Source organism: Aedes albopictus, chromosome 3 (genome assembly GCF_035046485.1).
Source record: "Aedes albopictus strain Foshan chromosome 3, AalbF5, whole genome shotgun sequence".
NCBI lineage: Eukaryota > Metazoa > Arthropoda > Insecta > Diptera > Culicidae > Aedes > Aedes albopictus.
In genome coordinates, this window is record NC_085138.1 from 280,311,339 (window position 1) to 280,326,582 (window position 15,244).

At 39.6% G+C, this 15,244-nt stretch overlaps 1 protein-coding gene across 1 annotated transcript in view; it reads right to left on the reverse strand.

Moving 5' to 3' along the window:
* LOC109401679 (putative transcription factor SOX-15) overlaps positions 1 to 15,244 on the reverse strand; it is a 238,190-nt gene that overhangs the window by 97,011 nt on the left and 125,935 nt on the right. Inside the window, exon 2 of the mRNA XM_019674266.3 lies at positions 10,766 to 11,412. Within this exon, the coding sequence (XP_019529811.3) occupies positions 10,766 to 11,412 (647 nt within the window). The remainder of the gene's footprint in view (positions 1 to 10,765; positions 11,413 to 15,244) is intronic.

Sequence of the window (15,244 nt, forward strand, 5' to 3'; positions counted from 1 at the left end):
CATGGCTAGCTTATTGTAGTAATGCTTTGGAATTCAAAGCAGTTATGACTGATATGCCATAATTCACGAATTCTTGCACTAATACCATCTCCATCAATTGCAATAAATCTCTCCACCCCGACGAATAACGATGTCTCCACAAGCTTCGGGAGCGTGAATTCGTGAAATTCCTATCGACTACTGTGGGTAATGAGAGTCTACCGTGCACACAGCGAACCAGCGTTCCTTCCACAATGGCCGCAGCAGAGTGCAAACATCCTAACCCCTTCGCGGAGTAGACTTGATTTATTTGTAAACAACATGATTTACAGTCTCACTCCACAGCCGACCGTGAATAACTGCCGCTCGCGCGCGCGCCCCATGTTGGCCACCGATAACCCATATTTCAACGGTCGATCCAAACGAGTCTTCCCGCGCGCTGCGGCCGACTGCTGCAACAAGCACTACTGCGAGCGAGCACTCAACTGAACATAAATTTCCGACATTACTGTACCACCATCGGCGGTGTGCCACCACAATCCAAAGCATAGCAAATGAGGCGTAAAAGAGAAAATCCGAAAGCTGGCTCAAGAGAAATCTGCATTAAAAACCACGGTGCGGCGATCGACCATCCATGCGTCTTTGCCGCCGCAACTTGTGCGCCGAGATTATGCTAAACCGACCAATACGGGACGGGGTATCGAATCGAAAGAGGGCGGTGTCTAATTGCTGAACAGCAGCACTCAGCAGCTGCGGCAGTGGCAGCAGCAGGAGGAAAAAACCCGTCGGACACGGGGAAACCGTCAGCGCGAGGAAGAAAAGAGACGACGAACTCTCGGCCCAGCAGAGGCAAAAATCAAAGCGAGACAAATCCATATCTCGCACTGTCGGTCGGTCGGTCATGCTCTCTCGAACAGAGACGACGGGCACGCTAAATTAGGCCCACGACAACGGCAACGAGACGGACGGTCGACGGATATCGATGAGCAGTGGAATAAGTGAGGCGACAAGCCGCGAGAGAAGCCACGATAAAAGTATACTGGAGGAGATGAAAAAGGACGGATAGGACCGGGCGGCTGTGGCGAAAGGAGATACAGAATGGCTAATGGGTAAGGAAGACCACGGGAGATGCGTCGGGATTTTGGGAATAAGAGGCAATATGGTGAACAAGAAATCAATAAGTAATGTGACTTGGGCTGGTTTTGACATAAAACAGTAACTATTTTGTAAAAAGCGTTTCTGAACTTTTACAAAAAGACCTCTCTAATAATCTGGGTTGTCAAATGTTACGGAAATGTCATGAAAAAAATGTCATGACATTTTCTAATTCTATTATTTGTAATGCAAACAAACCATCAGTTTGAAGAAAATTTCCTCCTGTAAAGTTTCCCGAAAAGTTGTCATATAATTTTGTTGTTTTTGGAAATGAATGTAACATTCGAAGTGCCACGGGGTGGTTTGCATCTCCAGTGAAGGGTAAGATTTTGTAAATTTGATGGGAAATCAAATATTTTCGTATGGCTGACCTGCCACACAAAACGAAAATTTTAGCATCCATTTTAAACATAACCTATCAGAAATTATTAAGAGTTGTATGGTTACTTCAAGCACAGACTCCTTTTGTTTCAAACCTTATGTTTGATTTGTTTCAAACAGTTTTTTTTTTGATAATTCATTTGATTTTACCTCGAATATGTTTGGTTTTTTCTATAGTTTTTATAAGGTGATAAGTAACAACTATCGTTAAGCTTATTGCAATCTCTATCATAGCTTGCCTTATCAAAGGCATTATAAAATTATACATAAGTCTACAAAATTACAATCCTCTCTTTCTACAATACCACTTTACAGTTTAAAATATTAGTAATTCTTTTTACACATGTTCTTATATTAATAATTGCGTCCAGCTTCTGTTACCAGACAAGCGCAAAAATAAATCATAATTAGTGACAGCTCGTTATCACAATACCCGATAGGCCAAAAGCACCCAAACCGTTCTGAACCTGAAAAAATAAATGTTTTCCTTCTCTTTATCTTATCATGCAGACATCTGAACTGGTAGTAATACCTGATTATATATCGCTGTTTCCGAATAACGGTCCCCTCATGGCTTAAGTCGTATAATTGTCAAAAGGAGGCAATAAACCGAACTAAAATTTTATGTTTTGATTCATACAGATACACACACCATCGCGTTTCGATTTCCGCCTACACTTTTTGCCCGCCAGATAGCTTCAATGACTTTACAATCGTTTCTACCGGAAATTGAAATTATGCTTCATCATCTAATCACATGAGTTTATGTAACGAGCGTGGAACGAAGCCACAGACAGGTGGACGTCAAACTTAACATTGGCGACTCTCTCAATAGTTCAAATACGGAACCACATATTCTGTAGGTTGGCAAAAGTGACGGTTGCATCATTCTTGTGTTTGATGTTTGCACGTTGCCACAATCTATTAAAAGTTCAAAAAACATTACTGCTATAATCGACTATTGTTGCTTCGAAATGATCTAACGATTAGGTCAGTTTTCCGTGATCTACGTCAAACGCAACGGGTCATGTGACACAAAAAAAAAAGATTGAATATGATTCACCATTGCAATCGGATCGTTACTGCACACTGACCGTAAAAAATCAAGTTGACGGCCATTGGCTGATAACAAACAGATTCAGTAGATTGGTTCCCTCGCGCAGATAAGATTACCCCCAAAATGAAGCTTAGCCTTTCTAAACAATCCGTTGGGTTTGGGTCACCCTCGATATGACACCCTGCTGTAGATATGGATCATTATTGCCATTATCACCGAAACAAATCGAGTCTGGTGCACAGACATTCCAAAGATCACAACGATGGAAGAGCCATATTGTGAATCGTTTTTCCACGCTGATATCAGCTTGAGTCACCACCAGCCAGAGCTAAATATGAAGCCTTATTGTGCTAACTGACCTATCCCTAGATTCCCACAGTCAGGGGAGCCAAGCCAAGTCATTTGCAGTACAGTAGCTCTCTAAACCCTTCTGAAATCCCAATCTAATTCCAATGTAATTAGACTCGGGCGTGGACACCGGAGCGTTATCTTTTGTGGTTACCAGACATTCGTAGGTAGACTAATGATGTAAATGAAATTCATTTCATTTTTTATGAAACTAGAAGGTATAATCTTGATCTATCTTGATGCCAAAATGAACAAAGCGGTAAACGCACGGGTATTCAGCAAAACCATGCTGAGGGTAATGGGGGGTTCCATTGCCGGTTCAGGAACATAGACTTCCTTTGACATAGAATATATTCGTGGTTACCATACGATAAGCAAAATGAACATATGTATTTGAAGTGTTTCAGTTGAAATGTGTGACTTCCAATGTTAGAGAGGGACAGGCCCCGGAGAATACAACAAAATCACTTTTAGTGATAACCTCAGTGGAACAACTTACCGTGACATATCCTAATTCCAATCACACTTTTCGGTTCCTTATTCCGGTCACACCATTTGTTATGCATGGAGTAAACGGAATTAAAAGTTATTGGAATTGGGTGATGTCACGGTTCTTCCCGCAGTACATAAAAAACTTTTTACCACTAGTTACCGTTAACGTATAGTTATGAGATATAGTTCGAACTTTGGATACAAGCAACATACATGTATTTTTTTTGGTAAGGAGTGTATCGTAAAATAGTTCAAAATGTTTATAATAGCCTCAAAAATAGTTTAATACAACTTTTAAGTAATTTGAATTTTAGAGAAGCTCAGAAGCTGTATAAATCCTTGCAAAAAGACATGGCTTTTATGATTTTCTAAAAATGTTCTTTTAACTGAGTTTTTAACCTAGAATACTGAACACATGTTTTTAAATTTTTGCACAATTTCTTAAAAATTGAAATTGCGAAAAAAGTTAGATAATGTTCGAAAATTGTTAACATTTTTGTGCAAATATAATAAGCTCCATAATCCTCATGATATAGGCACATTATTTTTTTAAGAAAAATCTCCACTGCATTTGAGTGCAATTTTTCTATGCTCCTCCAAATCATGTTTACGCAAATAAAAAAATACATAAAATGAACAATTCGCATTTTTTTAAAATAGGGTATGTTTTTATTTTATGGACGAGTATGTTAGAGCAAAAAATGGAATTTTATATCCATTTAAGATATTATTAGCAGAAAGTTTGACCAAAAAACAGACGATTTTTTGAATGGACCATTTTGAAGATATAGGAGATTTTTCTACATACATTCTACATATGAATTTTGAAAGTCGGTGCCGAATGATATGTTATGTATACATAACTGCATCTTCTTCTTCTTTATGGCTCTACGTCCCCAGTGGGGCTTGGCCTGCCTCGCTTCAACTTAGTGTTCTTTGAGCACTTCCACAGTTATTCATTGAAGAGGTTTCTTTGCCTACCATTGCATGAAATAGTATATTGTGAGGCAAGCACAATGATACACTATGCCCAGGGAGTCGAGAAAGTTTTCCCGACCGGAACGGGAATCGAACCCGCTGTCTCCGGATTGGCAATCCATAGCCTTAACCACTAGGCTAACTGGAGACCCCATAACTGCTAACAAGCATAAATATTTTCCAAATTTTTAATCGTACAAATTTTATTCACTACAGATTTTTGAAATGTTGAAAAATCTTAACAAAACTGCATTTTCATATACCCATATTTTCAATAATAAAAACATATTCCAAATTTTTCCAAGCTGTTCTAAACTTAACTATATTGTGAAGAATTCATAGAAGAACCGAAATGAAAAGACCAACCCAGCTTCGAGATAGAGCACTCTGAACATTTTCAACTACTTTCCGATACACTCCTCAATCCTTCCACACTGGAGCTTCCCGAAATCCTCCTACCACATGAGACCTCATTAAACGCTCCTGCGTCGCCCTGAAACGCCTCTGAGGCGTCCTAGGATCCTTTTGAGACCCTCTGAACCCCTCTGGAACCTCCCTTGAAGCCTCCTGGACCTCCTGAAAAGCTACTAAGACCCGTTCAAACATCGCTGTGGCCTTCTGGAACCTCCTGGGGCACTCTGAAACCTCTATGATTCCCCCTGAAACTCTATAAGGTCTAGTGAAATGCTCCTTAGGTTTTCTAAAACGGCCCTTAGATCCCCTGAAACATCCGGAAACTCAATGAGACCTCCTGGAACACCCCCGAAAATCCACCGAAACCTGCTGAAACGCCCATTGAGATCCCCTGAAAGACCCATGGAGCCCCTTAAGTTACCTCAAACACCCTGAGACGCCCTTAAAATCATCTAAACGATCAGAGACTCCTGAAACGTCACTAAGGCCTCCTGATACCCCATCGATCCCTATGAGACATCTGCGAATCGCCCCTGAGACCTCCTCAGTCCTTATGAGACTACCTGGAACCCCATGAAACTGTCTGGACTTCCTGAGGTCTTCTGAATCGCTTTTAAGAGTCACAAAAACGCCGTTACAGTTCTTGAGAAATTCGCGCGTCCCGTAACCATAGACTGAAAACCACTGGTTGCAACACATCTGTATAGAAAATACTACTCCTGGATATGATCAATCCGAAAACATTTGCACATCTTCCTAGCACTTTCAGTCCCTGACAAATGTTTGTGGTCTGTGACCCCAGATTGAGAACCACTGATCTTTGAAACGCAACTAAATTGTAATAAGTGAGACGTAGAATCCGAAGACACATTTTCACCTCAACCTCACACCTTCGATTCTTGAGAAATTCGCTTCGTCCATGGCCGTAGGTTGGGTGCCATTGAACTTCTCAAAACTGCTAAATTATTGATTGTAACTCCACACACTTAGAAATTCTGAAATTTGCACGGAACGGAATCACCAAAAAACGTAAACGTTTTCAAGACTGAATCACAAATTGGACTCAATTTTACGCACATCATGTAAGTGCGACGACACAGCTCTTTTCTACCCTCATTTTAGAATACAATCCATAATAAAAGACATTGAATCAGATCTGGCTACCCTCCTGGAGTTTTCAATGGCAATCATCTCTCTTTAAATCTCAGCAAAACAAAATATATGATTTTTCATTCTTTACGCAAATCAATTCCTCAACACTCTGATCCATGTATTATTAACTTCCATATTGAAAAAGTGCCATCTTTTAAATACTTAGGTTTGCACATAGATTCATGTCTTACTTGGGACACTCATATTAAGCATGTTTCTAACAAAATCTCATCCTTATGTGGTCTTATGAAAAGAGTGCGATCTTTCGTGTCCAACGAAGTTTTGCTACAATTTTATAATGCATGCATTCATTCCATAATTCAGTATTTAATTATTGTTTGGGGTCATGCCGCTAAGTCAAAATTAAAAAGAGTGCAGACGTTGCAGAACAGATGTGTAAAAGTAATCTTCAATCTTCCTCACTTGTATCCGACAACCTCACTTAACACAAGTCAACATCTCAAAATAATTCCTATTCTAGGGTTGCGCGATTGTCAAACAATCATGTTTGTACATAATTCTTATAAATGTCACGTTCAGGACACTTAAAATAACATGATATTTTCTAGGTGTGTACGGAATTGCAATTCATCCTGATGACAATTCGGCCTAATGAGCTTCGGCCTAATGACCCTGCATCATTCAAAGTTACAGTGTATCAAACAATTCAGGTCAAACATATCTAAAGGTCGTATATGCAGAAGAGAGGCTCTCTTTGGTTTTCCTCTCTTTCATTAATGTCTCAGCTGTTTATTTGAATTATGATTGTCTCCTTGCATAGAACGATTGTCAAAACAAAAGTGTTTTGATTTGTACTGCAAAAGTAGTTGAAAAGTGTACCATTACATTGCAATAATTGAAAGAGAAAGTGAACAAAAAGAGCCTCTCAAATGCCTATTGAAATGTTTGGCCTGAATTCTCTGTACAGAAATTTTTAAGGTACACCGGGGCAAGTTGAAACGGGTGGGGCAAGCTGAAACGTGAAGTTTTGAAATAGATTTCAATACAATTTGGAAATTTGGAGCGGACCTGGTGTGGTGGTTAGAACACAAGACTATCACGCCGAGGACCTGGGATCGAATCACACTCCCGACATACTCTCAAAAAATGTGGGTTCATCCTTCGGAATGGAAGTAAAGCGTGGGTCCCGAGATGAACTAGCCTAGGGTTAAAAATCTCGTTAATACAGAAAAAAAAATTGGAAATTTATTCATCGCTAAAAGTTTGAATCAAAAACTATGTGTTATAGCAATAAAATTGTTTATCATAATTAAAAAACAACATGTTAACCCGCTGTTTCATCTTGCCCCACCCATTTTAACTTGCCCCGGTGTACCTTATTTATATTTTTGTTTAACTCAATTGCGTACTATTTTATCACTTGAATCAAATCTGGTAAAATTTCAACAATATGTTACCTATATATTGAAGGTGGTTTGCTGAAATTTTGAGTAAAATTCACAGAAGCCAACACTACGGAGATCCTCGACACCTAGGTGCAGTGGAGTGCTCTTGCGAATTACCATATTACCCCGCTAATACGACACCGACTGTTGTCGAATAACCGGGGTGAACTTTTAATTCAACAAACTGGTCACTCTACACCATCTTGCTCATTGAAATATTGCAACTCTATTTTTGTTTTTGTTTTGATTTCCAGATTTGTTATGAAACATAATTTCATCAAATATTGCTGTGGCGCGAATGAAAAGCTAGTTCTTTCTACGATTGTTTCCATCCTCAGTTCATTCCGGTTGGTCTCCAGGCGGTTTGGGTGTCGAATAGCGCCAACTCAGAACTTCCGAAATTATCGGCTGCAAGAGGAGCTGCTGCGGGTGCGAGTATAAGCACAATATCAAACTAGATTCAAGATTCGTGATGATTGCGCCAAAACGATTTGAATACCAAATGCATGCTTCAATACAAGTAATGTGGCATTTGTAGTAATCTGTTTAAGATTGCTTTTTCTTGATAAAATGATACTTAAAGCATTGTTTTCCAACAATTAATCATTATCTAAATAAACTTTACAAAGGGATTAGTCTCTCCACTACCTCAAGTATGTATAGGTCGATAATAAAACGAGATTTTAACACCGTTCGGCGTGTCGAACGCACAATAATCTGGTTGCGTTATTTTTTTTTACTAAATTAAGAAAGTACTTTAATTCAAGCCAAATATTTATAGTTTTGTGGAAATTTGACTAAAAAAATAATAATAAAGTAAGATTAGCAATCAAACAGTAATAGTACTTCAGCAGAAATATTGAAAAAGAGAATAGGAACAACATATCATTTCTAGTGCTATTAATTCATGAGTTATGGTCAAAATGATCAAGGCGGCTGGCGTATAAAGCTAAGGTATGGTACACATACGCTATAGTAGTTTTTTAGGAAATCATCATTGCTTCATAGATTCTGTAATTATATTAATGTTCTAGATCCTGAAATTTAGTGCGAATTTTTGCCCCACTGTCGAGGCTTTAACAATGTTTCTTCCTGCGAGAAGCACAAGTAGTTTTTTGTTCATTCAAGTGCACCTTTCGAACTACTATGGAATAAATATCCCAAGTAACAAAATTAATTTTATAATGCTTTTGAAGAATTCTTCAACACCTGTTCTTTAAAACCAAAGATAAAACAAATTACTCTACATAATTACGTTACACGAAGCATAAACCCGCCATAAGACTATAGAGGTCCATCCTAAGATGCTCTTGGAGAGTTGATTATAAGATTCTCTTAAAACTTGTTAAACTTTGCATGATGTCTTCTAGGCGAATTGGTCTCTTCTTACAGAGCTCTTCAAGTGCACGATAAAACGATAATAAATTTATCAGATTCTTTTGCTACTGCAGCTGTCATGATGGAGGCAAAGTTAAATTGAGTCGGAAAGAAAACATCATACAAATAAATGATACATCATTATAATTGGGATATGTTCCTAGCAAAAATTGGGCGCATTTCTGAAGTGTAACAAGGTTGTCAGCGGCCAACCGAAATTTATCGTACATAAGTTGCAAGATATTTCCGAATTGGTAAATATTTAAAATTATTATTTCAGATCACGAGAGATAATTCGTGAGTTTTCTCAACATGGCTTCCGAAGAAATCCTACGAAAACGTCATTAATTATCGGTGGTTTTAATGAACATCACCATATAAGCATCTTAAATTTCTTTCAACTCATTCAAGAGTTTAAGGCGTAACTCAAGAGTACTCAAATTTATAACATTCTCCACCAAAAACGTCAAAAACCGTCTTAAATATATTTCAACTCAACCAAGGCTAAGAAGTGTTATTCAAGAGTACTCCGATTTATGACGTTCTTGATGCGGATTTATGCAAACTCCTCCGAGAACGTCATAAATCATGCAATAAATTGAAAAAATAAATAAATTCCATCGTACCGCGGTGAAATATTTGGAATTATACATCAGCAGCCCGGTACCGCAGGCGCTACCAACCGGGAGCACCTGTCCTGGAAAACAGTTTTGATACGGTGTAGTGCCAAAGTTCCTCCGGTCAACGTTCCCAACAGGTAAGTAGTTGTTTGTCGTAAAGTTCATCAGTGTATGCAGTCCGATGAATTGACCATCGATTGCACGGGAATCGACGTTCAATGACCAAACCAACCTCCTTTTTCAATGCTGGAGAATGATGAGGATTTTGGCACTGCACCGCTTCAGGGTCGGGTTTCGGGACGGATGATTTTGATTGGCAGCGATAATGCTATCGATGGCAATCATTGCATGCGCCATTTTCATTTGCTAAACTGTTCTTACTCGAGAACAGTTACTCCTTGCTCAAGAACCTTTTAAAACTAACAATATGTTCAATAATTCTTGTTGTGTTTATGGTTTTATGCACTGGTTCCCATGTATTCTTGGAGATGTTCTTAAAATCACAGATGGATGAAGAATAGTTGTACTCAGTAAAAAAACAATGATAAGATTAATAAGACTATGCAATGTTATGATAAAACTATCACAAAAACAAATGAAGCCAAATAGAATCAAGATTGTTACTTGGGATTCATCGACATCAAGAGGTTGATATTCTTCTTCTTCTTCCTGTCACTACATATGTATTTTTATTCCAAAAGGTCCCAAAATTACATCAAAACAGTTAGAAATACAACTTTTCGCATGACTCTACAATAACATAAAGAAATCTTTCCCATTTTTATTGACGAATAACTGATCAGATAATGAGTCGTCGAACCCATTCAAGTTTGCTTGGGTTCCCAACTCGTGCGAAGAGAAAGACCCACTGCGAACTTTTGCCCCATGTGAGCTTTTGCCCCGCATTACTCTAGAGGGTTCGAAAAGTCAGACAAGAGAAATGTATGTATGTTCATAAATCAGAAACATGAATGATTTTCATGTAATTCAGTATCATAATTTACATTTTATATAACACATTTTGGTATCATAATAGCTATTTTTTTTCGAACTGGCTCATTCTGCAACTGAAATTAGTTGCATAATGAAAAACAGTTGTATAATTTTTATAATGCAACTCATTTGAGTTGCATTATTAACATTATGCAACTCAAATGGGTTGCACTATGAAAACAAAAATCATTGCATAAAATTTTGTATGGAACTCGTTGCAAAACTCAGCAAGCCTTGTTGGATAAATGTACGACTCATGCTGTAAAAATCAACTTTTTGCAACTCGTTATATAAATAACTATTATATTGATGATCTTCATTTGGTCGCCCTATCCTATAATCAGTTGTTATCGCTTTAAAACCACCACCAAATTCAAAGACACCCTCAGATAGCAAAAAAAAAAATAACTCACCTAGCATTTTACTGAGATCGGCATTGTGGAGATCGGGATTTTCGTCGGCGAGCTTTTTCCGCTCCACCTTGGCCCACACCATGAAGGCGTTCATGGGCCGCCTGATGCGTGCCTCTTTGGCACTTTTTAGCGCCCCGTGCGGTCCCATCTTCCCTGGGCCCCCGTACTGCTGCCGCTGGTGTAGCACTCCGTAGTTGGAGGCGCAAAATTCACTCTGATAGGGACCCGGGGCGAGGGCGTAACCGCCCCATCCCCCGGGGTCGTCCTGCGGCAGGATGGTCGGTATGACATCCTGATAGGGAGCGTACTGGCTCATCAGCGGCGAGTTGGACAGCAGCGGAGATTGCGAGTTCAGCAGCGATGGGTTTGACGATAGGAGCGGCGAATGTGACTGCATGAGCGGGGAGGACATCATGCCGTTACTGCCGGTGCCGAGCATACTGGGACTCTGCGGGGCTAGCATTGATCCTCCGGTCGATGAGTGCTGGCCGGGTAGACCCGGTAGCGGGGAACCGGCCGCACTGTTCTGAGACTGGCTCTGATGGCTGGATTGGCTCTGTTGTTGTTGCTGCTGCTGCTGGTGGTGCATGTACTCTTCGTAGGATCGGTGATAGCTCTGTTGTGTGGATTGTTGATGTTGTGGTGAGCTGCGGGGGGAGAGAGAAAACAAGCCACATGTATTAATCCAGTTTCCAATCAGTATAGGCCTAGACGCCTAGATTTAAAAAATGGTATTCGCCAAAAGGCAGGTAAGTAAATTTATCAGCTGGGTTGGATTTCTTGGTAATGCGATTAGTGGCGATAAGCGCGTTTGGAGTTTATTTGATGGTGTGACCGTCTGGTTGGTTTTATGGGCACGACTTCTGAACTGGGGATGATAGCTGATAAGAAACCTTGAGGTAGCTTGGAGGAAGCTTTGCGTGATGGAAGATAAGCAAGTGTTACCAAATTTGAATATTTGTAGGAAGACACTCGCCAAGATCGGGTTACTGTCCACATGGAAGGTGAAGAGATAAGATAAGTAAGGTGCAATCTGTATCATTTCTAAGCTTGAAGAGTCGGGTGGAAATCGTCGTTGAATGAAACGTAAGCTATTTGAGCCAACAAGTCAATAGTAGTTCGATTAAGCACGTTCACAGCTATATCAGATTTTTTAGATTTATAACGTTAGATATGAGAGGTTCAACTGTGAGTTCTCTAAAGCAACCTGATGCGCAAAAAAAACACCGTAAACGTGAAACTACATACCATCGTAAACAAAGTTAGACTTCTGTGTGTTGGTTGTGAGTTTATAGTGATAAGGGCCAATAAAAATTCTACATGATGTGCTTTTACGTGTAAAGTTCACCATCGTGGGAAATGTTCTTTTTGTGTATGTCAGATTATCACACACTATGTACATTTTATGATTTCATGACTCAGAAATCTGACAAATTTAAACAGGTAAGTTTGCTAAACATCTAAAGTTCGCACAAAACAGGTCGATAATTTGAATCACTTGATGATGTGAAAATGGGATAAAAACATTTATAAGCATAAAACAAAAAATTCGTTCTTTTTCTTCGGATGTATGTTCTGAGCAAACAGTTGGAAAATATACAGTAACACGGTTGGCATGTCTTATCATAGTGTTTCCCTTTAATCAAATGCAAATAATTGACAAAACTACAAACAACTGCTTGCCGTCCCCTTCGATTATCGTCGGAAGCCGCAATTGTACCAAACGTTATGCAGCAAGCAGCAACGAACGTACACGTTGCCATTCATGGGAAAATCTCGTCAATTTCCGATACACACTACAATGGGAACTTCGGCGGGAGGTCCTGCTGGCCCCGGTGTATCGGCATTGACAAGCCGTAAAAAACACAGCCAAACTCAATAAAAGCTCCGTTGGTGGTCCACAATATCATTAATAGAGTGGAACCTCCCGTCAACAATCGTCGTTCGGATAGCTGCCGTCGAATCGCTGCGCTGCTGCTGAAAGAAGTACCCTTCTAATTAAAAATTACATATATTCTGATTGCTGCTGCGCTAGCGCGGGAAAAACATTGATACCGAATTGTGGACCCAAAATGGCGAACATCTACCTCTAGAGGAAAAGTCAATCCATACGATGAACAAGAACGCGAACAATGGCACAGAACTGCCGAACGTCAAGAAGAGGTCAGAAGGTTATTTCAAGATTTCCAAACCGACCAAGAACAATGTGTTCGACATATGGTAGTGCATTGACAGCTCGTTCGTTCGGCTTCACAGAGGGATCGAATTTGTCGTTAGTGGAACTGAATTAAAATGTGATTTCCAACCGCCACCACAGAGTGCCTAATGACGGTTGACGTTTCTAGTGCGCCAACAGAGACGCGTGATTCTCGAAAATAAACCACTTGAGGGTGCAATCTTGACGGTTGATGGGTTTGGTTTGGCATGGCGTTTTGCGCGATACTGTCAAGAGTGTGGCCAGCCTCAAGTGTGGGCTTAGTTTCAAGACGGGGACTTGCCGGTGAGCTAGCCAGACCATCGGTATTTTGAAGTAGGGGGATTAGGTTGTTCTTATCGATGCGGAAGATATTTTATGCGAAGTGATACGGCGTTTTGCAGGAACATATAACAGCACGCAACAACAAAAAAAAAGTCCCATTCGAAGTAAGACAGCCGAGAAATGACGGTGGTGTGAAGTGGGTTGCAGGGGGTTGTAAGATGCCCGACTCTGAAGAAAAATGGATATGATTGGGTGAGCTCGTTCCATATTATTATTTTTTCGGGGACAATTATAGAGATGCTGTTTTATATTTATTTGCTGAAGCAACATGAGAAGTTTGTCGCTAAAACTGAGAGCTTGAACTACTTTATAACAGTTTCTATAATGTACAGCATTCGTTTTGTTACATTTTACTTTTTTTAACTTAATGATGCCATTCGGAGAAAAGTGAAGTCCTTTTGATCAAAGTGTAATATTGGTTTAGTTGTAATAAGAAATAAAACATCTGAAAATGATTTATATCTAAAAAATGTTCTTGGAACAACTGAGTATAGCAAAATTTGTGATACAAAAATTAACTGTAATAGCTCATTGCAAATGATTTCATCTTAACAGAGCTAAATATGATACGATGATCATATTTCGGGAATAAATTTCAGATGACATTTCCAGATCTTTTATCTTTTAATACTTCTGATCTCTAAATCAGAATAGCATAGCATAGCATAGCATAGCACGAATACTTGCACAAATCATGGATGGAGTTGCAAAGATGAGTATATCCATTGCTATCGCAGATTTCGCTACTATCTACAATAACATAGAACCACTCATTTTCACACACCTGGCCAAGTCCTTGCAAGCATTTTTATAAATCTTATCATCAACTTAGAAAGCGTCCAGAACTGAAACGGCTTCCAATAGATGATAGGATGGTGAAAATAGCGAATAATTAAAAGATGTATGAGTATTTTAACAATATAATAGACAGATAAGTAATCGGAAAGGTCTCACCAATATCCGTCATGTCGGACGATCGCACCCACGCCTTGCTATCTTTCCATTCCTACGCCAATCGTCTCGATGTAGATCAGTCAATTGCAGACAAATCTTGAGGAGTCCATTTGGGCTGCGATGCCGCTTCCTCGATGGCCATGTTATGTTCGTTTCCCACCAAATCGCCACAATTCACCGTTTCATCTGATTGTTTGCTCAGAACTCCGATAATTTCCATTACTGCTTGCATCTTCGTCTTCCAGTCCACGATCTTCACCAGCTCGTTGGCCGATGCGTTGTGACTTAACTGTCTGGCTATAGATCCACTCAGGTTTTAAATGTCCTTCGCAATGCTTTCACGAATAAATAATTCGCGACAAGATTTTTAAAATTGACCACGAAAAACGCGAGAAACACGCAATGCAAAATTTGTTGGATGGCCGACTATCGGCCAAATTGGTTGAAAAAGGATGACAGCAGCACGACGTAAACACAGCTCGCAAATTTTTGTCTACTTCTGATCTCTAAATCAGAATATGCTTTTATTGAGCTTTTAACCTCAACACAGGAGACTGTAGAGATGCAGAATTGATCGAAGCTTAATCTTGGTCCCTGGTAACAACAGAATGCACCTTGTCTTTCTCGACCTCCCCTACGGTATAGTGAACATATTGAAATAGGAGTTTTTAATAAATAACATTGCACCCGAGTAAGATATTGATGACCAATTAGTCTTGTAGAGGTTTTGAAAACCGTAATGAAATCTGACACCTTTATTTTTGGTTTTATGTTGGTTCTAAGAACCTCTTCTAGTCTATTTGACCAAACAATCTTATAAGGGGCAGTTTCTAGTATAGTAACGAGCTTTGCCATCAAGGAGATTTCAGCCCAGGGCTAGACCCAAGTATTACTTCCATTACGAAGGAAAAAATCGCACTTTTTGAGTGATAGGCTGATACTACGTGGACATCTAGGGGGAAGGGGTGCGAGAAAAATCCACGCTT